Consider the following 26,609-nt stretch of genomic DNA (forward strand, 5'->3'; position numbering starts at 1 on the left):
TGATGGCGGCGGCATGCTCTGTCTCCTCATTCAAATCTCATTTAAATCAAAGCAACAAGCATAAACAGGGATGATGTGTGTTGGTGTTCCCAGAACGCTGCACTCCTGAAATGTGCAGAACACACAACAGAAAACTGTCAGTCTGAATATTTAATCATCCCTGCAACATGTGCTGACAGGACGGCAAAGCGCTGAATAAATGGACTGCTAATTAGGCAGCAAGTTAAATTTAACTTGATGTATGTGTTAGGTTGCATACACTGGATTATAAAAGTGCAGTCATCACACTTGGCTAAATAAATCACAGCTGAAGTACTTTTTGGGCACAGGGGTAATAATTAGCATCCTCCAATTTATGTCTCCAGACTGTCTGATCCAAAGAGTTCGTCAACATGTTCTGAAGCTCCCGTCACTTATCACACGGCCCATTTGGGCTTCCTTCAAAACAGCTGGCCACTGAGCTCTTTGATTATAACTCTGTCATTCATTTATTTGTTTGTTTTGTTTGTTCTCACCTCCTCATCAACCTTCAACCATCAAATCTTTTAGCTCAAAGGAATTCGTTGTGCATACACTGACTTCAGTTGAAGCTTTAGCTATGGATGGTGCAGCAGTGTGACAGTATCCATGTTTCTGTTATGGAACGGCTGTGTGCAGGCAGGAAAAGGACCCAAAGTGCAGACTCCGGAAACAGACGTGAACTGAAAAAACAGCTTTAATGCTGAACTCAAAGTAACAAACTTCCAAAATACGAACAATAAACGCAGGCAGACAGAACACACAGCATAGTAAACGGTACATAAGAGTAACAGGAGGGAAACACAGCTGGGGCAAATCAGGCCTAACGAAACAGGGGAAGCAAAACCAGATACATTAACATAAGACATGTACCTCCAAAATAAAACAGGAAACATAACACAGACTGAACTACAGACACAGACTCTGACTGGACAGCAGCTATGGAACAGAACAGAAACCAGAATAAACTCAAAGCATCCTAACTGTGTCAGAGAATGAGCACAATAGGTCCTCTTCAAGCTGATGTAACTGTTTTTAAATGCACCAGTTCCTATATAGCGCTTTTCACACAAACACTTTATTTCTATGCCTAAATGCTTTCTAACGTTCACACCAGGATGGATGCATTGGATAGCCATTTGGATATCTGGCATGCAAACTGGAGCAGCCAGGGATTGAACCACCAACCCTACAATTAGTAGGGGACCTGCTTAACCTCTGCACTCACAGCCACCTCATTATCCACCCTCCATTATGCACTTGAAGATGGACTCTGTACCTTTGTTATTAACCTCATTAACATTTGAGCTAACACGCAGATAACAACACCTAAGAACGCTCAGCAGAAAGGCCAGAAAACTCGATTTAATCCATCAGCCTAAACTGTCATGTAGGATAGATTCAGAGCAAACATGCTGTGAGATAATGACAGACGAACAAAACTGACGAATGCAACTGGTGCCCACATGTGTGCTGACTAGTGTGTTGTTAATAGAAGCCTGTATCAGACTGGTACTGTATTCCCAAGGTTATAATATCAGTATCAATAATAATGGTTTACATAAATATGAATACAGTACAAATACAGAAATAACTCAAAGTCTTTGAAACAGACTTTCCATTTTCTTGACCGCTAAGTTATTAACTGCCTACCAGATTTGGTTGATTTGTTTAAGTTAGGGTTAGTATGGTGGGTTAGACCGACATCTGTTCTGCATCTGGCACACCTAAATCTGAGCTCTCGTGTCCCTTTACCATTTAAACATAAATTAAAGTGAGGGGAAGGAGTCTCCTTATAGAGGAGTTCTTTGTTGCCCCATCGGTCGTGCTGGACACGAACATGACTGAGACGGGTGTGATAGCACATGTTAGCCTGCATAAAGCTGGAAACCGTCAGAGGTTTGTAGTTTCAGAGTTGTCATTTCTGGTAAAATTGTCTTTTTGTCCTTCCTTTTTATATTAACAGTGATGCAATCACTAACCTTTGTTAGGTTAGAAGGGAAATTAGATTTATGTGAAAGTCAGTGTACATATTTCTCCAGTTCCTTTCCACAGGCAGCTATACAGGCTAATAAACATCTTGAGTATGGCCTCATGTCTTCATGATACTTTCACAGAAGTATCTGTTTGAGGCACACAGCAATGGATGAACCTACTCTGTCATTACACATATTCTGACTGTTAAATACGCTCGATGAAATCAGCTTCTGCACACATACCTCAGCACAATGAGACCACTGATGACTGAGGTGGCCATATGACAATCTTTTTTTTTCTTCCTGATGCAGAAAGCTAGCAAAGGCTGCTTTGTTGACAGGCTCCCTTGCTGAATCTGAGCTGCCAACAAAGGATGTCTTTCATCCTCAGTGGCTGCGTTGCTATCTGCAGGAGGCTGCAACCTTCCCTTATCTAGCGCCAGATAAAGCACTTTGTCATTCAACAGTTTACTGCTACCAAAGGCTTCTTCCCTCTCAAATGGAAAACTGTTTGAGATGCAGTGCAGTACAGAAATGTGCACTAGCCCCAGCCAATGAAATCTTAATTCACACTATTTTTTATTTCTCTTTCTGGATGGAGAAATGAATAGTCTTACAGCGATGCAGTACATCTAATGAAGTAGTTCATTTTCAGTGGTAATTTGAAAGATTTTCCTAAAACTATCTGCCTTCTGCTGTGGAAAAGCCATATACTGCTGTCTTTCTATTTATCGCACCTTCTTATAAGGAAACAATTTGACAGAATGAAAGCAAACATGGACTTCAACGTCTATATGCACGGCAAACACTGGATTTCTGACGCTGGACAATTCAGTTTTATTTATACAGCACTAAATCAAAACATCAGTCACTCAAGGTGCTTTATATTGTAAGATAAAGACCCAACAATAATACAGAGAAAACCCCAACAACCCCAACAAAACCCCCAACAATTAGACAACCCCCTCTGAGCAAGCACAGCAGGAAGGAAAACCTCCTTTTGCACAGGAAGAAACCTCCAGCAGAACCAGGCTCAGGGAGGGGCGGGGCCATTTGAGGCCATTTGATTCTACTGTTGAGTCCCTGCTCTTGCTTTTATGAACTTTTTCTGGTCTTAAAGTTATGCGACTCTCGGAGTGCTAGCACATTTTTCCACTATCAGGTCACGAGAGGTCTTTCTGAGCTGTTTGAGGGTGCGATGCTGTGAGTGATGTCATCTGTGATGTATTCACCCGTACTCCCTCCTAAATATTGAGAACAGAAATGCTCAGTGGAATACAAGAAGAGACTTACACTGAATAGATCTCTGTATATGTCCTACATACTGTCATGCTGTTGTTATTAGGACTCTTTCTGAGAACGTCTGCTGCTGCCCTCGTACTGTAACTACTGTCAGGAATACTTAGTGCTTGTAACACTGTAACTATTAGATATACGGATGTAAGACAATGAAAGGAAAAATCTGTAACCCTGATGCTTCCAGTGAGGTGGTCTGATGGCTCTGTTGCTGTGCAGGCATGTTGTCAGCGGGGGTCAAAGTGGGATTTGGCATCTGGGGGAGCCCTAAGATTGAGTGTAATGGTACAGTGTAGAGAAAATAAGTCACATAATAATTGTGAGCTCCAGTAGAGCTTTTCTCACGTTGCTGCTCTGACATCTGCTGCTCATTGTGATTTTAGCCTACTGAATTCACCAAAATATAACCAGATGTTAAATTCCTTGTATGACTCATTTCTGACCTGAAGGCAGTATAAAGCTAATATAACAGGTAATATCTGGTGAGTTAATGTAATCACCCATTGACCATGAACAGCACACCTTCTCTGCATCAGTTCAACATAATATATTCTTGTAAACTTTACTGCAGCCTGACCAGAGCACCCTGCACTGCCCCAAGCTGTGCTAGACTGCCTGATGTGATGAGTTTCATGTGACCTTTGAATAACATTAACAACACATCTCTCGTATATCCAATGTTCAGTAGAAAAACAGAAACCTCCAAAATGAATTAGTGTTTTATAAGATCTAAATTTCCATTTTATTAAAAATGACTAAAAAAGTCCATACCTCTGAAAACTGATCTTCCTCTCCATGTTTCTCTTTACATCTTTGTCCATCTATGAGAGAGTCGCTAGTCGCTATTAGTTTTAATCTTTTAACTTTATGCACATTGCATTAGGCACAAATTACATTATGTGCAACAGTCTCTGATTTTCTGCATATTCCAGCATATAAGCTAAAATAACGTTGTGTCTTTACACTCACTCTTTCAAATAGATGCAAGTAAAACACAGCAGAAAATAAATAAAATCAAAGATTCAGCAGCTCTTAAATCTGTTGTCACCTGTTTAGCAGGAGTGGGGCGGGTGGAGGTTTGCCCACAGCGGTCATGTCAGTGGGAGGACTGCATGGTCGTACTGGCTCCATCACTCCATATTATCCATTGTTGATGTGCACACGTCTGTTACCGTGGACGTCACACACTCGGACGTCGCTGTCATGAGACGCTCTCACAGACAAAATCACGGTTTAGTAACGCAGCAACACAGCGTGCTTACAGGAAAGTAACAGTAATCTAATTACTTTTTTGCAATCGCAGTTCCTTACATTACTTTTTACTTGAAAAAAGGAATCGGACTCGTTACTGCCCGTCTCTGTTTGTGGGATGTCATTTTCTTATTACTGAGCATGTCTTTGTGTTGCAGCATATAAAAATCTTAATTTGCTCATTTTTTGTATATTAGCCGAATCTGCCAATCAGATTTAATTAGTCATGTGTTGAAGATGCCAGACTTCTGTAGCATTCTGGCCCAGTTTAGCTCCTGATCACGGGTCCTCTGTACCATTGGAAGTATAAATCAATTACTTGTCCTTACCCAGTGTTGAAACATTTTGATTAGTTTTTCAGATTGGATACAGCACTAAACTTAATTAGGATCAGATTAAGATCAGTATTATGAAGTATTCATTTTCTCACTATAAGAACTATCCATGTTAGATTAAAGATAGGAGAAATCATTCTTTTATGCGTAAGGCATCGTCAGGCTTAACTGAAACATTGATTTCCAAACTTTGTCAACTAAAATTTAAGAAATAAATACATCCACAACTATTCACATTTTTAAATGTTGTTTATTTGTTTTTTTTTTGAATCTACACAAAACAAATAAAACAACAACTAGCCCCAAGTATACTGTGTTACTCATACCTGTAGGGAAAGATAATCCCTGAAAAACAACGTCAGGCTAAATAGCTCACATCAAGCTCAGCGTGCAGTCTCACCACTAATATTTATCTTTACCTAATGAGCCAAAACTCAACTTACAGGCTCTGTGGCAACCGTGTGGAGCTTCTCCCAAATGTGCCAGCAGCTTAATGATAGCAAACTAAGGATGAACCCCTGTTTTGTTCCAGCTTACAACAAAAGGAGCCCACACAAGTATACTAAGTGTTTTATTTACAAAAGACAAAAGCAGAAAAGTGAGCAGATCTGTTGTGTCTGCTTGGATGATTGAGGAAAGAGCCTGTGCAAATTAGCGCAGCTGGATAGGTGTCCTCAACACCACCCCAGAGTCACATGATCTACAAAGACACGCCCCCATAGTAAAATAGATACTCTAACCAGCAGATGGATCTCTTTAACAAACTGATAAAATGTGTTTACTAATGCCGTGTTCATTTGAAGTTGGATGAGCGAGGATTCCTTTTGCTCTTTAGCACAGTAGAAGCATCATGTACTACTAGCAGCACAGCACTTTTGTATGTGCTTAAAATACTGATGCAACACATTTGCATTCGGAGCCTGGTCCGTCTCTGTGTGTGGCTTATTTAGTGAGTCATCAGTACACAAGAGTGGCAGTTCTAGTTACAAGTTTTACTAATGTTTATGTGCAATGTTGCCCTCTTGGATTGTTGTAAGTTGGAGTTAGTGGGGTTGCACTGACTTTCCCCAAATTGAGGGGGAGTTCCAGTTGAAAATTCTGACTTCAAACTTGTAAGTTGTGAGTTTAGATGGAATGCATTATAATCGCTGGGCTTCCTCGGCTCCACCCCAGAGTCACATGATCCACAAAGACAAACTGAGATGAGCAGATAGAGGAAGTTAAAAATAAACAAAAATGTATGAATTTTATTGGCCTAGTTTATTTTCACTGGGGAAATGCTGAAATGAGCTGAGACATAAACCTTGGTGGACATTCACAAATACGAATGGCACACTGGAAACACCAGGAAATAGATATATTTGCTTTTCTACTTGAACATTTTATACATCCTATCTCAATCACCAACACAAATTATTTTTCTATTCTCATATTCACACTACAATAAACACAACAGAAGCAATGCTACAGCCACCTGGTATTCTCAGGTGGTCTCCCACCCAAATACTACCCTGGTTATCTTCCAAGGCCGACTGAGATAGTATGGCTATGCACAAGGAATTATGCCATACTATATTCAAGATGCTATAATCAAGCCCTTCTGGATGTTTTGTTTGGAGAGGTTGGGGGGCATTAGCTGGGGGGTTTCTGTTGACTCTGACTCTTTGTCCATCTTTGCATTTGGTTTCTAGTCTATGTGTTGACTTTTGTTAAGAGGCTGCTGGAATGCTGTTTGGAGGTCACTGACAGATTAGTAGAAGACTAGTCGGCAGCATGGCCTCAGTTCAGTCTTAAACTTCTAATGCACTGATGAATCCACTGCCTTTGAAGGAACAACCTGTAGGAGACTCATTGCCATCTGCTGGCCAACATAAACCTTAGTCTTGCCACTTTTAGCTCATCTCCAACAGCCTATACTGCTTCTTCAGTATTCCTTACAGTGGTGCCTTTAGTCACAATCAAGGCTGTGAGACAACTCTCTAAAACCAGCGTTTGGCTTTGTTGGCATCAGTTCCCCTGCTTTCAAGTATCTCCATTTTACTCAACTCTCAAAGGCTGCTTGACTGTGTGGAGTTAGCATTCAGGCCAAGGTCAATCCAGCTTTAGAAGTCAAACTTCTACCGAAGCCCACGCTCTCAGACTTTAGCACTGTGTGCAGGTTCACTACAGTAAACCGTGAGCGCTAATCTGAGGGCCCAGAGCAGTGTGCTTTGTGATGAATAGGGATTACAGCGCTTCTTTAAATTCTGCAGCAGCCCCGCCTGCTTCATGCGCTCCCGTTGTATCATCCTGCTGATTTGCATTCTGATGTTCGTCAGCAGCACAAAGCCACGGTTTATCCCTCCCAGTGAGCAAACAGCAGACTTGTGAGCTGTTTGACCACTGCTATGAAGAAGTAATAGTCTGGAGGCTCTCCCCCTCAGGACGACCTATTGTTTTATGAATTAGTCCTAAATTAATTGCATGGCTGGGCCTGTGAGACAAAATGTTTTTCAATAAGCAGTTTCATTTCTCATTCGCAGTGTGTTAGTGATTTGGTCTGCTCCTCTATTGATCTGCAGGGCCCAGAGGTGGTGGGCAATGAGAACAGCACTACAGAATAACAATGACAGAGTGATGGAGGGGCGACGCTGAGGCTCTTCTCCTTCTGGAGAGAAGCCAGAGGCATCAGCGGGATCCTAAATCCTAATACAGTCAGTGGGAGGGAAGGGTTGTGCATAGATGCGCTAAGTTCAAGGGGAATTTAGGCCAGGCAGGGGTGTGAATATCACTGAGCATTTGTCCACATGCACAACCACACATGCACACACACAGACACTGACACAGAAACTCATATAAACAGCTGGAGTGCTGCAAACAGCAGCTGGGCGCATCATCCTCTCTAGGTCATTCACTTCTCCGTCATGGCCGGCGTTAAGTGGATATGGTGCTTCGGCGGCGTTATTCGCTTTTGTCCTTGTCAATTGATTGGTGCTTTTCTCCACCAGGTAGGTGCTGCTCTATTGGTTTTGAGCTTTTTTAACAAAGGGGCGTTCAAGGTCAGGAAAAATGTATCTTCTCTTGCAAACTCTCAAAAATCTCAAAAGATTCAAAAAATCGAACAAAATGCACTTCACAGCTTAGTGTGTCTGTGCCCATGCAGGGTGTAGACCCAATTATCGCATGTAGGCAGCATGAGGCGTGATTGGGCTCTGAGTGTGAACACACTGGACTCATTTTAATAGCCACCTGAGGCGCACCCTGCCGCTCTGATCTCACTGCCGACTTTTCCAGTTCAGGTAATAAAATCTGGGTCCTCTGGCAGCTCGTGTCTCTGCTGACCTTGTTGACTAAACACAAAGTTGGTAGAAGAGTTTGCTATTGTAACTGTCGGTCCTCCCGATTTAGTCTTCCTGATAGGTATTTTTATATTACGTTTGTTTCACATTTTGATTTGACCTAAAATGACCTAACGCGCAGATAATGTGATAGCAACACATGCTAACCTGACCCTATGAGCTAGTTTTATTCTGCTTTCCATATTTGGATGTTCATTGCTTCAGCTAGAAAAGATGGCATGACAACATTTAGTAACTAAAGGGAGGACATAGCTTCTGTCATGTCACCGAATGGTTACTTCCATGCTGGAATTTCTGGTGCTGGAAGTCTTTATATTCAGGTGAGACAGTGTAGTACTCAGCTACAAGATGCTAGCAGGCATGGTTAGCAAGCTGCATCCATAAACAGTACAGTGCACAACATAGATAACTGCTAGTTAGTTTTAAGTGGTGGAATAATTAAACAGTAGAACTCTACTCACCAAAATTAAAGTACAAACTTGTTTTTTCAGTGACCTAAAGTTAATCAGGTAATCATTAGACGTGCCTGTGTTGGCTAACACTAGCAAAAATCTATGAACTGTACTCTTAAGCAAGAGCTCCAAAATGATTTGTGTCAAGATCATATAGAATAAATAATATAACAGAATAAAAAGAAGGAAGCAGTCAGATCAGTCACTTAGATGGTTGTGGTTATATTCAGTACTGTTGAAAAGTTTTGAGCCACCCCTCGTTTCTTTAGCTTACAACGAGCCAGATTTTGTTGGAGTTTGGAATAAGTTGCCCCTCCATATTAGGATGGCCCCAACAATCGAGATTTTTAAATCTCTTTTAAAAACACCTTTTTTCTGAGGCATTTTAGGATTAGCACCAGAGTTAGCTTCTAGTCAGTTTTTTGATCTCTTTTAATCTTCTTTATTTTGTTAATTTCTTGTATATTTTATTGTCTATCTTTTCATGTTTTACTATTTATTCAGTTTTATTTATTTATTTTATTTTTATTTGTCTGTCTAATGCATGGTTTCTTAACTATTATCACTGATTTTTACTGGAAAGTACTTTGTTGTTGTTGTTTTTAAAGTGCTCTATAAGTAACGTTGGATTGGATGGTCTCGAGCAGTAGTTCTCTGTAGGCATTCAAACTTTTCCTTTGGACATTGGCTGTTTATTCAGTTCTTTTCAGTCCTTGTACATGACCATTTTCAAACAAATCATTTTTGTGTGATTGTTTGCTAAGTCATTTACATTAAAACTAACCTCAAGCATGAAAAAGGCAACCAACTGAAGAGATGACGTAGATAACAAACAGAACTGGCAGCTTAGATAAGAACCAATTTTAAATCGTATCTTTAGATACTTTGTTACTAGCTGCCAGTTGGAAAAAGACATTTTATTCCCATTTCTGTAGTTGAAGTTACTATAAATATTAAAGATAAGACAGTTTCATAGGGGGAAAAAAATCTATTTTTGGACCAACAAGGGGATTTCCAAAGAGCTATCAGCAGCATACTGAATCTTAGCATCGTGTGCATTGTGCCTTTGAAAAATGGATAAACGGAGAACGAAAGAAAAACTGGCAGATCTGAAAGTTATGTACATCACAGACCTGAGAGATGCATCTTCACCAGTCTCAGGGAAAGGCAGGCTGTGAAGAAGCCATTATTAATAAAGGCAAACAAGAAAAAAAAAAGGCTGAAGTTTAGAGCTAGACTGAAAGTAACAGTATGTCTTAAAGAGCGATAAATCCAAATTTTAAGTTTTGGTTTAAATTATTGTCAATATGGAAAAGTGACCGCTACAGCAATCTGTGAAAGACACTGTAGGCTCTTTCATGCATTTCAACTAGTGATGCTGGGAATCTTGTTAAAACTGATGGAATTATAAATGCAGAACCAGAGACATCAGATTTTGATCCATCATGTAATACCATCTGGAAAGCATCTAATTGAAAACAGCTTTATTTTTCAGCATGATCCCAAATACATAATCAGTGCTGCAAAAGCATACCTGGATAGATAAACATAGAATAAAACACCATCAATGATGGAATTAACACTGTTGAAGATGGATCATCGTGTCAGAATAGAACAAAAAGCAGCTTAAAAATGTCCTTCAAGAAGTATGCTTCCTGTAGATTAATTAAAGAAATAACAGAAAGAAAGAGTTCAGGTGGCATGGAAGAATAAAGTTGGTTATGCCACTTACTAACCTTCAGACTCTTTAGAACTGTATAATAATATAATATATTATTGCACCCATTTCCATTTTCCTATAAAAACATAAAAGAACAAGAGATTTCTGAAGACTTTTGTACAATACAAAAAAAATAAATAACCCTTCAATTCCACGTTTAGTTTTTTTCAGAACAGCTTGTAAGTTTAAAAAAAAGCTTATGCCTGTAGCGGTGAAACCACAGGTGAATTTGAGAGGGTCCAATCATTTTTGAAAATTCATTTGCAAGTTGAAGACATCGTAATTTGAGGTCACAGCCGAGTGAATCTTATTAAAAGGCTCATAAAGGGTTTGTGACCAGAAGAAAGAATCTGTAAACTTGTCACACAGAGTCAAAATACTCTGTGCAGACATGGTACCTCTTAGTTCTGCCACTGTTTGTAATTTGTATGCTGTGGTGTGGTGTAGGTTTTAAAGGAAAATCAAAGAAAAAGTGAACCGTTGCGAAACAAAGAAGGAGCTGCAAACAGTTTTGGGAGCTTTTCCTTCAGGCCAAAACTCAGATTTGAGAGAACTTTTGAATCTATTTATGGCTGATTTGAAGCCTCAGCAACAAAAAAGAACTCTAGGACCTCACATTTTCTCATCATATGACTGCAACCCACAGCTACAAAGCGACCAATCAAAGTATGTCAGGAGCTGAAGCGGTAATAGTGTGGTAATAATGTTATGACATTTATTTCGTCAGTCATGAACAGATGGAGAAATCATTTGGTTTGGGGAATGAAATCTGAACCTGATCTCTCCCATCTGGCTAATGTTAACTAACACACACATGCTCAATGTGCCACATGCAACGTTTTTCATGTACTAAACGCTTTAATCTAGAAACATATTCTGCATGAGACTCCAACAAAAACTCCCCATAAGGACAAAAGTGCTACTATAGAATTTAATATTATTGTTAGCTAAAGATGGTAGGTTAGCTGGTGCATTGTCGATCTAACATTTTATATGTGTTGGTTAGTGAGCGTATGTTAGCTAATGTCAGCAAGAAGCTAGCCCATTTTATCTCATAACACTTTTAAAATTTGGATCAACAGAAAATTTCATTCAGTATCACTACAGCTGTTAATCTATGAACATTCCTGCTTGCAGTTGGTCTTACAAAGCAAATACAAATACACATACACATAGATTCATTTAAATCCGAGCGCCTGTCTATAGTTTTCAGTCTTTTAAATTCATGCACGGATGCCAAATAAATCTTGATGACGTTGAATGATTACAAATGTTTGGAATCAGGTATGCGGGTACATTAAACCAGAACTTTTAAAAAGAGGGTAAAATGCTAAAACAAATGTATTTCTGCAAGTAGCCTGTCTGACTGGATGAATAAAGAAATACATTAATTCAATTCAAAACAGTGTGCATTAGTTTATCTCTCGTCTCTGTTACAGCAAGTGTTACAATATCAGATTTCAAACAGGCATCCACTTGAACCTGATTGTGTAAACTCCCTCGGGTCATTGAAGACTGAAGAATCATAGCAGGAATTCAGTTCAGAACAACAGTCTCACATCTGGGCTGCCAAGCAGAGGACCAAATACTACTGAAATGAGTTTTTGATGGATAAATCAATACTGGTCCCCCACTGTGCTGGTCCCGCCTTAATGACAGAACAGTTGAGTGGTGAGATCGGGTATGGTTTATACCCTATAAACTGTTAACTGGCTCTCTGTGAGCCACTTGCCTCATTGATAAAGCTGCTGATGAACTGTGATAGCCTGATATCAAATTGGTGGAAAGAAATGTGCCACTCTGAAATCATGTGATGCTGGAAAGCTAGACTGGACTATTATAATTCAGTATTATCGGGTCATTTTAAAAGCGCCCTAAAATGTCTTCAGTTTATGCAGAAATCTGCAGTGAGACTTCTGAAAGGAACAAGAAAGAAAGAGCGAGCGTGTTCCTCTCATATCGACTTCTCTTCATTGGCTTCTTGTTAAATGCAGAATTGAATTCCAATCTTTATGTTACAATATAAAACTCCTTGAGGCTCCTTGTTTCTCTCACTCGATATTAATAAACTTGAACTGAACTGAAATGTTTTTTATTTGTATACAGTATATCATATGATTCGTTTTCATTTCTATTTTGGCTCTTGGGGTTTTCATCATTCTTATAGTCCATCCAGGAGGATTAATACGCTTCTGGATGGACCATAAGAAGTTTGGTTTGATGTTCCAGCTGAATGATGTGTTGCAGGACATTTTTCCATCTGTTGTATTATCAGAAACATCAAGTGAGAATTTCTGCTGTTGTAGACTCTGATAGCAGCTCAGAGACGGAGAAAAATGTGGAGAAATGTTAGCAACAACAACGTGTGGGCAACGACCAAAACATGGCACACTGTTGTCGCGTACACCTGTTTCTTCTCACATAGTTGTCACGTATGAAGAAACTGATGTTTTGTTCACATCTGATGTCCTGTAGTTGAATCATTACCAAATGACAGAAAAAAGTCTTTTTTGAAAATAAAGCATTCCTCAAACTTTATGAGCAAACATTATTGTAAAAACAGAACAAAGACAGTTTATCATCTCGTCCACATCTGCCTCCCCACACCAGAATTCACTATATGATGAATAAACTCATTTTAGGATCAGTCATGAAACGTGAGGCAATGTTTGTTGTATTTTAACAGAGTTACGTGGATTTCTAAAATACCACGAGCTAAAATTGCTCCCCTCTTTGGCAGTTTCAGTAGAAACTAAAATATAAAGTTGCTGAAAACTAGATACAAACAAATGGGTAAATAAATAATTACATAACTATAACAATGCAATAATAAGAAACTTATTGGACCAAATAAACCATGCACAATTGTTATAATGTAATTTTGACCATATAATGTATGCAGATTTAGGTTCCTTTAGGTTCCTCTATACAAATATATGTTTTCTTTTGACAGGTTTTCACTTCAGATTTCTTTCCTTGCATGTGATCTGAAACATGTATACTTCGGTGAATCTGTTGAATGTCCCCACTGTGAGGAAAAGATTGAAAATGATTTCTTGACTTAAAACTGTTTCATAGAGCCCCGATCAAAAGTTTAAAACCACTTGAAAAATGGCAAACAAATCATATTTTGCATGTTTGGATCTTAACAAGGTTCCAAGTCGAGCTTCAAAATGCAAAAAGAAGAAATGAGAGTGAGACAAAACATTTATTTGAACATGCAATTTACTGAAAACAACGTTTAAACTGAAACAGGCTGTTTTACAGCTGATCAAAACTTGACGACCACATGCTTTTAAAAGGCCAAATTTGTGCAAATTTGTGGATTCATTTCTGTCAGGTAGTCACACTGTCATGATGTTCTGATGAAAAAAAATGTTCCCTTTTTGATAGAGCTGGGCGATATAAGATTTTTTCATATCACGATATGTTTTTTTCATTTCAGGCGATAACGATATCTATCACGATATCAGCCAAATAACTATATTTGTAAGATTTAAATGTGCCGTTGCTCACAAGTAAAATGTGAAATAATCAGCAGCTTGTTTTTATTTAAATATTTATTTCCCATAATAAGTTCAACAGGGTAGATGTACTTAAGGAACATGAGACTTTTTCAGATAAATAAAGGCATTGGAGTCACACTGGGTTAAATATGTACACTTGGGTTTTAAGGGGTATTTATTATTTTCTTCTTTTTTTTGGGTTGTATGGAAGCCCCAAACGCAATTTCATTGTTCTTGACAATGACAATAAATAAATAAATACTAAATACTAATACTAAATATTGCAAACTACACAAAAGGCAGCCGCTAAAGCGTTTAAGTTTCAAAATAGAACAAACGAAACAGACTAAATTGTCAATTCCACTTAGAAACAAAATATTAATTCTAAAAATAAATCTTAGTTTGTTTTACAGAAGAACAGACAAAACTGACTAACTTTTGTCAATATCAAATAAACTGAGAACTAAAAGGAAATTCTCAACCTCTCCTTGTTGTATAGCTTAGCTTTTCAAACAGTTTTAACAGTTACTTTAGTCTGACAAAAGCCGAATGACGAATTAGCGCTTCCAGTCAGAGACTGAGGCTACGTCCACACGTACACGGGTATTTTTGAAAACAGAGATTTTCCGTTTTCGTTTTAAAAAATAATCCCGTCCACACGTAAAGGCAGAAATGAAGGAAAACGCTGCTATGAACATGCCAAAGCAACAGGTGGCGCTAGATTCCTAACCGTGCAGAAATGTTGGCCAATCAGAAGTCTAGAAGCCTCGGTGGGAAAAAGTAAACAAAGCTGGGGCATAGAAGATGAACCGAGTCGTATGTGTGGAGGGACAGTAACTGTGTGTATATGTAAGCATTTAAACACTGCAGAGAGTAGAATTAACAGTAACAGTATTGTAGAAATTCATTTCACCGAAACAATAACGTGGCGCACAGTGTGACGTCAAAAAATGCGCACACCTTTGACGCTGCGTTTTCTCCGTTTTTCTAGTCCACACGTAAATGCAAAAACGGAGTTTTCAAAAATATCCACCCTGGCCGGAGTTTTCAAAAATCTTCGTTTTCAGTGACCAAAAACGCCGTTTACGTGTGGACGAAAGGTGCAAACGCATAGAAAAATCTGCGTTTTCAAAAATACCCGGGTACGTGTGGACGTAGCGCATGCACCAGTTTATTGTATTTCCAGACTTGCTTTCGGCACAATTTACAGTGCACGCTACTCTGTTTTTTTGTCAGACCTGAAATAGCAGAAATACCTTCACACTATGGAACTTCTCTGGCTCTTCCGTTCGACAATCTCTCCGGCATTGGAACCATCATCTGTTTTCTCTTCGGTCACGCTCGGTTGATTTTTCTAGTCGGCACACTCATTTCCTCCGTTACCCGGGCGGCACGGCGGCTGGCTGCTTCCCAAACAAATACACATGTGCGGCTTGGCACTTGTGCTGTACGTAACAAGTCACGTGACGTGACGCTGCGGCTGTGATTGGTTCGGCTCTTCGCTACGTAATTTGGATTGGCTGTTCTTTTTTTTTTTTTTTTTTTTAAGAGGACAAGAGCGGCGAGGTCTATCGCGATAGTTAAATTTTTCTATCGAGAAAAAGTTATATCGCGATACATATCGTTATCGTTGAACGTGCTCAGGTTGTTGAACTGCGTCAGGAGGGTCTCTCGTGCTTTCAGTTACTAATCTCTAATCTGAATATCATATCGATGCTGTAGCCTCTTAATGTCGCTTCGACTCATATTCTCTGCTCATCAGGTGGGCTTTTCATTGTCTGCAAGCGTTCACCTCTTAACCCCTGATAGTCGTACAGACACGTTATAGTTTCTGTGTTCGCATGTTAGCTGGGCACCACTTGGGTCTAAGTGATGTAGATTTCATCATCAGTCAGTGCTAATTTTTGGTGACCACATGACCAGTGTTCCCTCTAATTTTTCATGTATTTGAGTGAACACTCAAACTCCCTGAGTGGCCCCTTGGACCACTGTGAGCAACAGCAGACGTGTGCACTGTGGTCACGCCGGCATCTAATCCATCCAAGTTACATGTTTATTAAAATAATCAAATTACAGCATTTACATTTATGTTAGACGACTTTTAATTAACTGCTTTAGCCCACTTACAATGAAAATGTAAAATAAATCTTGTTCATGACCTGTGCAGTATGTTAACACTATTGGAAGGAAAAATAACTTCAACTCCAATTTTGAAAACAAAATTTTTTATAAAGCTGTGACTTGTATTATGAGTGTGAGTCTGTGGTCTGGGAGAGAGTCCTGTAACTCTCTGTCTGCAAAATACAGTATATAATGACCAATGTTGGGCAATTATTGTATAGTTACTTCTTCAAAAAAGTAACTGAGTTATGCAAACAACAAAGTTTTTTGCAGCCAAGGCGTTTTTTTAAATAAACATTTCAAACTATTTACTAGTGATGGGATTTCCGGCTCTTTTTAGAGATCCGGCTCTTTCGGCTCGGCTCACTAAAAAGAACCGACTCTTTTGGCTCCGAACCGGCTCTTCAGGTTGTTTTGTTGCTTTAATTAATTTATTATTAACAATAATATAAAATTATGCACAAAAGGAATTACTAATGTAAAAAAAAAAAAGTGGTTTTATTTATATATGTTTATATATAAATATATACAGTGGCCCCTAGAGACAAAACGCATAGAAACTCCAAAGCATGTACAAACTCCAAAACACATTTCTTGCTTTAACTGAACTTCAAAACAGAGCTACCTAGATCACTTAAATTACACACTTGAAAGCATATGTGTATGGTTTGTGTATTTCTACACAAGCACTCATATATATATTCAAATAATTTTTTTAAAAAAAGTTCATTTACCTGTTACTACCACACACCAAATCAGGTCGTTGGTACTTGCTGGCTTGTGTAGCCTCTAGGTAACAAAAGCTCAAGGCTGGGCGTAGCATCCTGGAGCACTTCTGTTGTGTTTTGTACGTGTTTTGGAGTTTTTACCGCCCCTCCCCCCTCTTCCAAGCGCAAAGCACAAGGCTCGCATGCGGAGTGAAGCGGAAAAAAGTGCGAGAGAGAGGGTGAGAGAAAGAAAGAAAAAAAAAAACACGGCTCGCGATAAGTAGCCGGCTCGCGTCGTTCACTTCAAAGATCCGGCTCTAAGAGCCATTTCGTTCGCGAACGACACATCACTACTATTTACAGAACAATCAGCTGTTCTGCATCAAATCTGAAGCCACACAAATTATTTGTGCCACTCCAAAAAATAATTTCTGTCCACTATGAGATAAAGGAGAACAACAGCCTGATACCTGCAGGCCTGACAACAGGAGATGTATCACTGCTGTAACACCTGTAACATTCAGCAGTCGCCTCATTGTTCTGACACACACAACAAAACTATTGACTACACTACACACTAACTACACAAGATTTGTGCTAAACGTCGCAAATCTCTCACATCTCAAAACACGGCGTCACTCCTAAAACTTCCTCCTGTATCTCAACAACTAAATGCCATGTTGCCATATCATTTTTTGATTGGTCCACATGGTACATTTTTCCACCAGTAGGAAAGGCTGGGGTTTTTGGTTCTGTTTTTGCTCACAGACTTTCGAGCGTTTTCCTTGTAAAACGCAGTTTTTACCGTTTCTTCCTGCAGTAAATATAAACAACGACAGTATTTAGGAAGAAAACCAAACATTGCAGATATTTTTATCATAACTCTGCTTTTACGTGGCCGATCAACACAATTTAAAAACTGCTATAAAGTCCACACTTTTTCCGTCAGTTGTTCCGTCTGTCCTGCTCACATCTCCAATGGTTGTACACGTTGTCATTAACGTGGCTTCACTCCACATCAGCCGCTTTGCTAGCTAAACACCGGTGTCGACACATGAGGACGCTGTCAGAGCCTGTCAACCACGTTGGTTAGCTGCGTATATACGAATGTGAATCGCATCATTGGCTGGACTTTGGGATAAGGTGGCATCGTTCTGATCCCATACGGGAGCAGCCAGTCACTCACTGACTAACACTGCAAAACATAATTGTTAAAGTTTTAATTTTAATTTCAGTTCAGGTGAGATTTTCTTTTGTGCGCAGCGCAGATTTTCTGTGCGCAGAGACGTGCCAGCAGTGCGCAGCTTAGAGGGAACATTGCACATGAACTCTTCCACAGAGACTTCATCAAATACAGACCCTCCCTCCTTCAGGTGGACTTTAAATAACTATTACAAAAATGCTTAACAGTGAACTCGACCATCCACACAGTTTGTGTGAGTGCGTTTTTATCTGCTTCGGACCAGAGTCAGGAGACCGTTTTCTGTGCACCACTGAATAATGAATGACCTACGGGCTTTTCACCCCAGCTCTGTGCTGTACCTCCCTGTTATGCATTTAGCCTGAATCTGTACACACGTGTGTGTGTGTGTGTGTGTGTGTGTGTGTGTGTGTGTGTGTGTGTGTGTGTGTGTGTTAGTGAGGCTATTTTTGGGGGGTTAAATCCTGTTAAAATGCAAATAACCTTCATTTTTCTGGTTTTAAGTGATTGCCGTCTGCTGCAGGTTTGAAATTGACTCCATTTTCAATCCAATCTGAGCCATCTTATTGTGGATTTCACACTTTCCTGCCACACTACGACACAATAGATGGTGGTGTGGTTCCTGTAGCAACAAGCCTGTCAGTCAAGGTCATCCATGACGGAGAGAAAGAGAAAACATGGGGAGGTAGGGGAAAGGGGTGGTGGTGAGTCTGAGCCAGAGTCCTAACAAAGAAAAGCTGTGCTGTTTGATGATGTGTATTTGTGATGGAGAATGTCATGATTTGGGAGGCAGCGTCTCCTCTGTAGGCACTGATGGCACTCATGAATTTAGGAAAGATGCTATGAGGGTCCACTTCAAAAGCACTCTGAGCTCACGTTGCTCCTTTGCTACTCCTATAAGCACTCCTTTTTCAACTGATCAGTAAGTTGTTTCAGTTGTGTACTCATTGCTGTGGTAATGTTACATTCACGTACAGTCATACATTCATCTGTCTTCATCTAGTGGTTGCTCAGAGAAATGACATTGTCAGACAACAAAACTGAAGCAACATAATCCACTTGACGATCATCTGCAGCGTTACTGCACCACTGTACCGCTGGCTTTGGGTCATGAGCGCATCAGACACACTTCACTTATTTATTGGATTCTAACTTTCATGATGATGATACACTATTGAGCTGAAACATTAACAACACAAATATGATGCAATGCCAGTTTTGTGCTCCAACATTCCTGAGCCCTGGACTCCAAAAGACCTCCCACGGTCTGTGATTACATCATGTTAGCAATCATTAGATAGATCCTTAACGTCTGTAAGCTGGAGGATCAGATCAGGCTTCTCCCACATTTGCCCCGACACCCTTTTGCTGGTTCATAGTTTTATCGATCCTACTGTTAGGAGGTGCACAAATTTCACAGTTTGGCCAAAGAAATCCTTAGATGAACATTTCAGAACTTCTACATAACAAACAATCAGTCAAAAATGCTAATTCAGCTTCTATGCCTTACACAAAAGGTATGTAGGGAGCAGCACAGGACCCCTGCACCATACGTAGTAGGTAACACTGACAACAAAGAGGCTGCTGACTGAGATAATGCATATCAGAAAGCATTAAAAGAAGAAGTTGGTGGGGGGAGGGTTGCAAAGTGGCTTACAGGGGACAGGTTGAAGTAACAAGTAAGAAACAAGAACTGTAGAGGGTTTATTAACAAGAGCTATAGGAGTGGCTACCACACACTCCTATAGCTTACAGTCAATCACCCCTAAGCCCACAGATTCAGCCTACTATGATTTTGCTAGTAATACTGGGTAGTAATTAGTAAACATTCTATCCTTGTCTACCTGTTTCATGCCCCAAATCAAAATGGCGCCTGTCCTATGGCAGGTCCTTAGTACCTACAGTCAAAAACCAAACCAGCTCTAGTCTCAACCCCATCTATGAAATATCAAAACCCATTCCTCCTGGACTCACAAGCACTGCTTAGAAGCACAGGAAGCACAAGCTGAGATAAAGTATATTTATAACAAAGTAAAGGATGAACATCAGACACGTGCACAGCAGCGTATTAATCAGGAGCCTTGATCAATATTCTACATGGGTTAGTACGACTGGATAAATGCAATTTGAGCGGCGTGATCAGATTATATAGTCATTATTTTATGGTCATGTGACACATTATTATTTACAAAGCCTTTATTAGAGAACAGTCACATTTGTTGCGTAAACCTGTATCCATATCTATAGGTTGTTTATCTGCGCAGCGCAGCAGGTATTATATAAGCAAACTCAGTGAATCTGTAAAAAGGACGGCCTGTTCATTGAAGTGGTAGTCAGACCTGCACCAGTGGGATAAGAATGAAATATCCTGAACTGTCAGGTGTTCTTTGAAACACCTTTGATGCCGTTTAGGAACTGGTGAATTGACTATGAGCAGCATCAATTGCAAAAGTGGCACGCAGCGCTGTTAGACAAAGTCCGCACAGAGCAATCCGAGGTGTGGCTCTCTGCTCTTTAATTCCCAGTTTTAGTGCTAATCTGACCCAGCTTGTAGACTCATTCGGTTTGACATGAAGGCTCTTCATTTATATGTCCTGATCTGATACCCTGAACCCCGTACTTTAGAGCATTATGCGTGACAGCCCTTCATAACACCCAAGGTGCTCCAGGTTAATAGTTCACTGCTCTCATTGTTGCTGTATAGCTACAGCTCAGAAAGAAGAGCCGATACATGTTGGCCTAGGTTTACACACAGTGGGTATAAACTATTAAGAAAGAGACACCAGAGAATGTATTCCTCTATTTATCATCTTTGCAAGAGAGCTTGGTTAATGTTGTCATTTATTGCAAAGGATGATATAGACTACGTGCAATGTGTAACTAGTGGAAGTGAGTGGACAGATTACTAGGACTTATTTCTTTTTTGATGCTCTTTTAAATACGTAAAATTGCTAATGACAACAGAAGGCTGTAGCTTTTGAAAACGATGAAATAGTTCCTGATTCTTAGCCCAGTCAGGCTTTGTGATATTCTAACAGAAACCAGGAACCTATCCCAGTTGGCGTAGGACAGGAGGCAAGGTACAACCTGGACAGGCCACCAACCTATCACAGGGCAACACAGAGAGACAGACAACCATTTACACTGAATTTAGATTAGGGAATTTGAACCCACGACCTTCTTGCTATGAGTCGATGGTGCTACCATTACTACCGCTCCATCATGACACGCACTGTTTTATGGTCAAAGTTTCAAATAATGAGGTCGGACTCAGTACAGCTGATCCCTGAAGCCAAAAGCTTTGAATGCTTGGTTTCAGCAAAGGTTTTCCCCTCGTGGTTCTGTTTGACGACATAGAAACTGAACATCAATTCATCTCAGTGGAATCATCCATAACATGCATCTGTGCACTGTTTATATTCCTGAGCTGTTAAGGTGTTTAGTATTAGAGGGACCATATCAGAGCATATCTGAAGGGAAAAGTCTTTTTTTACAGCTAGACAATGTGGCATTTTTCCAGAATGAGGTCTAGATTATATTTAGGGAAGGTGTCAGGTGTATTCTTACACTACTCATCTCACGTCTTCCAGTTATGGTGAATGCTTTGGGCTGACAAAGGACCTCAGCCTCTGGTTTCACCTAAGGGGCTGTAGCCCTGTAATCAACACAGCTCATCTTCGTTTTACCTGGCTCAGCTCAGATTCTCTCTCTCTCTCTCTCTCTCTCTCTCTCACACACACACACACACACACACACACACACACACACACGTTGTGGCTGAATCACGGTAGTTTCAACTGGCTAGCGTAGCTGCTGCTGCTGCTGCTTTAGATACTGTTTGCTTCCTCATACTCCTCTGGGCTGTACCATCTCAGAGCAGAGCAGGGGTCCTCAAGGATTCCAGGATGTCCTCGCTGTCAGCCTCTTTCTCTTCTGTGTTGCATCCATTTGTAACAAACGCCTCCACTCGACCACCTCCTCCATCATCACCTCCCTGTCACCTATGAGCCACAGAGCCTGCAGTCTCCCAGGGCGCTCGGCCAGAAACAACGTAGCCTCCTAATACCCTGAACTGTGTCTAATTTCACTCCCCCCTCTGCTTATAGTACAATCTCATCATTTCCAGCTTGCAAACCAAGCGGAATAGAGGGAAGGGAGAGAGAGAGCGAGAGAGAGTGAAAGAGAGCGAGAGAGAGAAGGAGGGAGGGAGGGCGATGTTTTGAGCTGGTTTGCAGGAGGAGAGGTTGGCCTGAGTGCGTTCTGTCTGCTCTTCAGAGGCATCCAGGTGAGCTGTTTCCTCCTGGAAGGTAAGAGCAAGGCTGAGATTGGCGCTTGTTTTGTCCTGCATCCCTTGTCATCACCCCCACCCCGCCTCCACCTCCTCCTTTCTTCCCTTGCCTCAGCTGCATCCCTTCTGTTCGCGTGTGTGTAAATGAGCATGAATAGTATTCCCCAGACACACCACACATACACACGTAACACTGTACAATGTACAGATGTGCAAGGGCGTCAGCATATGTGCATTTAGGGGGAATGGATTTGATTTATGTGCGAGCATAGTGTGCGTACTAGGCTTTTTGTTCAGGACCGGAGTAATGATAGGCTGTCATACTGGCATGCATGACAGCCTGAAAGTAGTCCACCTGAGTATCAGTTTGTGTCAGTGGGGAGGATGTGATGAGGGACTCTGAGGGTAGAAGGGAAGTAGCGAGAAGACATTGAGTGTCTGTGCCAGTGTGTGTCTGCAGTTTTCGCAACAAAGTCAAATCTTAACGTCACTACTGTCAGCTCCCCTCCTTCTTTCCTTCACTCCCCCCCCTCCCTCGTGCTAATAGGTAGCATTTCCGTTGTGGCGCTGAAATGGGTGCTGATGTGTACTCGTCTAATGGACGGGATGTTCCGCTGCAGCGTTTTTCTGCTCACTCTACAATATGATGTCCCACTTTGGGCAAATTTGCAACACGCTCCTCTTTTTCCGAGCCCGGAGGGATGGAATGTGGGCATTGTGGGGAGGATGAGCGAAAGGGGGAGAGAGAGAGGAAGACAGGGACAGGCCATTTACCATCTGTGGTAGCGTCTCGTGGATGTGTGCGAGCCTTTCTGCAGGGCCATATGCAGCTCCTTGGGAAGACAAGCCAAGCTGTTAGGAAGTAGAGAGAATAAGGAAGGAGGGCTGAAACAGGAGACACAGGGTGTAATCTGTTTGAGAGCATAAGTGTCAGAATAAAGAGCCAAATCGAGAGTAGTGTCCTCTTAATGGAGAAGCTTGAAAGGCTGTTCATGCTGCACTCAATGGAAGGCATAAGTGGAGGCCAACTTGGCTTCCTCTGTGTTTATATGTCTGCAGGAAAACCTAACTGTGCAGCTCTACTTTACTTACTGTGGTCAGCTCCACTGTGACATCACTTATTGGTTTTGACTCTGACATGTTGGTTTGCGGGAGCCAGAAGTGACTATATTTGGAGTGCTGAGTAGCACAACTTAGTACTCCATCCTGTGCGAGTACCCGCGTACCTGCCAGTTACTACTAAGTTACAAACTAAGAAAATTTCACTCTACAAAACTGATACACAAACTTTTTGAATAGCAGTGGATTGTGATGCAGATAATTCAATTAAAATACTCCAAAAGGTGTTGACAGCAAGTTATACACAATCTAGAGGTCCAGTTAAGATACTGAACATAGTGTGGTCAGGCCTAGCAGACATCCGTTTTTCCGTACCAGGCTGTAAAAACATTGGAGTCTGTGGGGATTGACTTGCTTTTGGACCCAGACTTAAGTGGTCACTTGAGGAAACTATCTGGCACTTCTGCTCTGGCTTCATTCTTCAGCCAGAGCAGACGAGCCACACAAGACTTTGTAAGTCTTGGCTGTAAAAAACAATGGAGCAAAACAAACCAAAACAAAAAGATGTTATTTTGAGTGAGTCAGTATGTTTGAACTAATGATCTAGGTCAGACTAAATGTCATCTATAGCCAGCAGTATCCTTTCCAAGAACTCCATTCCAACTTCTTAGATGAATCCAATGACAGACAGTGTTTCCTCAGGGTGAGCTTGTCACAGGTGCAGCATATATTAGCCACACATTAGGTGTATTGTGATAAATCAAATCTTGGTGTTATCCAAGTCAAACCCAGCCCATGACTTTCAGGTCAGATTGGGACCACGGATCACTTGCTTATGCATCCAAAGTAGCTACAGTGGGGCAAAAAAGTATTTAGTCAGCCACCGATTGTGCAAGTTCCCCCACCTAAAATGATGACAGAGGTCAGTAATTTGCACCAGAGGTACACTTCAACTGTGAGAGACAGAATGTGAAAAAAAAAAAATCCATGAATCCACATGGTAGGATTTGTAAAGAATTTATTTGTAAATCAGGGTGGAAAATAAGTATTTGGTCAATAACAAAAATACAACTCAATACTTTGTAACATAACCTTTGTTGGCAATAACAGAGGTCAAACGTTTACTATAGGTCTTTACCAGGTTTGCACACACAGTAGCTGGTATTTTGGCCCATTCCTCCATGCAGATCTTCTCGAGAGCAGTGATGTTTTGGGGCTGTCGCCGAGCAACACGGACTTTCAACTCCCGCCACAGATTTTCTATGGGGTTGAGGTCTGGAGACTGGCTAGGCCACTCCAGGACTTTCAAATGCTTCTAACGGAGCCACTCCTTTGTTGCCCGGGCGGTGTGTTTTGGATCATTGTCATGTTGGAAGACCCAGCCTCGTTTCATCTTCAAAGTTCTCACTGATGGAAGGAGGTTTTGGCTCAAAATCTCACGATACATGGCCCCATTCATTCTGTCCTTAACACGGATCAGTCGTCCTGTCCCCTTGGCAGAAAAACAGCCCCATAGCATGATGTTTCCACCCCCATGCTTCACAGTAGGTATGGTGTTCTTGGGATGCAACTCAGTATTCTTCTTCCTCCAAACACGACGAGTTGAGTTTATACCAAAAAGTTCTACTTTGGTTTCATCTGACCACATGACATTCTCCCAATCCTCTGCTGTATCATCCATGTGCTCTCTGGCAAACTTCAGACGGGCCTGGACATGCACTGGCTTCAGCAGCGGAACACGTCTGGCACTGCGGGATTTGATTCCCTGCCGTTGTAGTGTGTTACTGATGGTGACCTTTGTTACTTTGGTCCCAGCTCTCTGCAGGTCATTCACCAGGTCCCCCCGTGTGGTTCTGGGATCTTTGCTCACCGTTCTCATGATCATTTTGACCCCACGGGATGAGATCTTGCATGGAGCCCCAGATGGAGGGAGATTATCAGTGGTCTTGTATGTCTTCCATTTTCTGATGATTGCTCCCACAGTTGATTTTTTCACACCAAGCTGCTTGCCTATTGTAGATTCACTCTTCCCAGTCTGGTGCAGGTCTACAATACTTTTCCTGGTGTCCTTCGAAAGCTCTTTGGTCTTGGCCATGGCGGAGTTTGGAGTCTGACTGTTTGAGGCTGTGGACAGGTGTCTTTTATACAGATGATGAGTTCAAACAGGTGCCATTCATACAGGTAACGAGTGGGGGACAGAAAAGCTTCTTACAGAAGACGTTACAGGTCTGTGAGAGCCAGAGATTTTCCTTGTTTGAGGTGATCAAATACTTATTTTCCACCCTGATTTACGAATAAATTCTTTACAAATCCTACCATGTGGATTCATGGATTTTTTTTTCACATTCTGTCTCTCACAGTTGAAGTGTACCTCTGGTGCAAATTACTGACCTCTGTCATCATTTTAAGTGGGGGAACTTGCACAAACGGTGGCTGACTAAATACTTTTTTGCCCCACTGTACATATTATAATAATGCCCAAATGTCTCTTCTTTCTGTTAAAAGTGTGATTGCCACATTGTATGTTTGGAAGGATATTGTTCTACTTTCAAAAGCCTTAGCATGACAAGCACTGTGTGGGACTCTGAGGCTGTTGCTATAATATGAAATCTTTATGTATAAACCCGACTTCAATTGGAACATGTGTTGGTTCTGCAGAATTGTTTTGACTTACTGTCCTATGAAGAGGAGGAGAGTTTTACAGTTGGACTTAGACATTAGTCTGGTTGTCTTGTCCTGGATCCCGTTGCCCTTTGTTTCCTGCTCTGGGGACTGTACTGTACTAAAGTTGAACAGTGTTGGGCCTATGTGCAGATCCACATGTTGGACACTGCTAAAACACAAACATGCGACTGTTACAACTTGTGTACAGCCTCTTCCCAAGAGTAAGCATCACTGTATGCCTCAAGTATTTGGATGAGGAATGGACATTTCTTGTTTATTGAAGTAAAAACAAGCTTGGTAAAGTTGATGCTTGTAAGACAAACACTACCTCTGATCACAGGTTAGATACCGCATAACCATATGAGCTAAGGTCTGTTTAGCTAAAAAGGTTGGTTGCTACCTATCCTTAAGGAATTTGTCAGAATTCAAGCTGCCAAGTTCAGGCAGTTGCAGTGGATATTTCCCTGACTATAATCCTACTGTGAGAGATGTGCTGTGAGAGGACTGGCTTTGTGAGACTGAAAACAAGCACAAAAACACAGCTTCCAAGCAAAAGCTTTTCTTACCCTGTGTTTGTACCACCACTTTGTCTTAACCTTGTCCTCGATGGATTGCACCCACTAAGACAAGTTTTGTTTGTCCAGGTTTGTAGGGATTACTACCAATACCTGCGCATC

General features: G+C 41.0%; 1 protein-coding gene across 6 annotated transcripts in view; it reads left to right on the forward strand.

The window, feature by feature from the left end:
- cdk14 (cyclin dependent kinase 14) overlaps positions 1 to 26,609 on the forward strand; it is a 247,147-nt gene that overhangs the window by 48,313 nt on the left and 172,225 nt on the right. The window contains exon 1 of one of the 6 annotated variants that reach the window (XM_082551040.1): positions 7,355 to 7,863. The exons of 2 other annotated variants lie outside the window; for them this stretch is intronic. In XM_082551040.1, coding sequence (XP_082407166.1) covers positions 7,780 to 7,863 — 84 coding nt within the window. In that variant the 5' untranslated portion in view covers positions 7,355 to 7,779. Of the gene's footprint in view, positions 1 to 7,354; positions 7,864 to 7,885; positions 8,155 to 22,111; positions 22,229 to 26,609 lie in introns of those variants that run through there. 3 more of the 6 variants (XM_082551043.1, XM_082551041.1, XM_082551042.1) reach the window with 3 other exon arrangements.

This window comes from Aulonocara stuartgranti (assembly GCF_965226115.1).
Source record: "Aulonocara stuartgranti genome assembly, chromosome: 11".
NCBI classification, from domain to species: Eukaryota; Metazoa; Chordata; class Actinopteri; order Cichliformes; family Cichlidae; genus Aulonocara; species Aulonocara stuartgranti.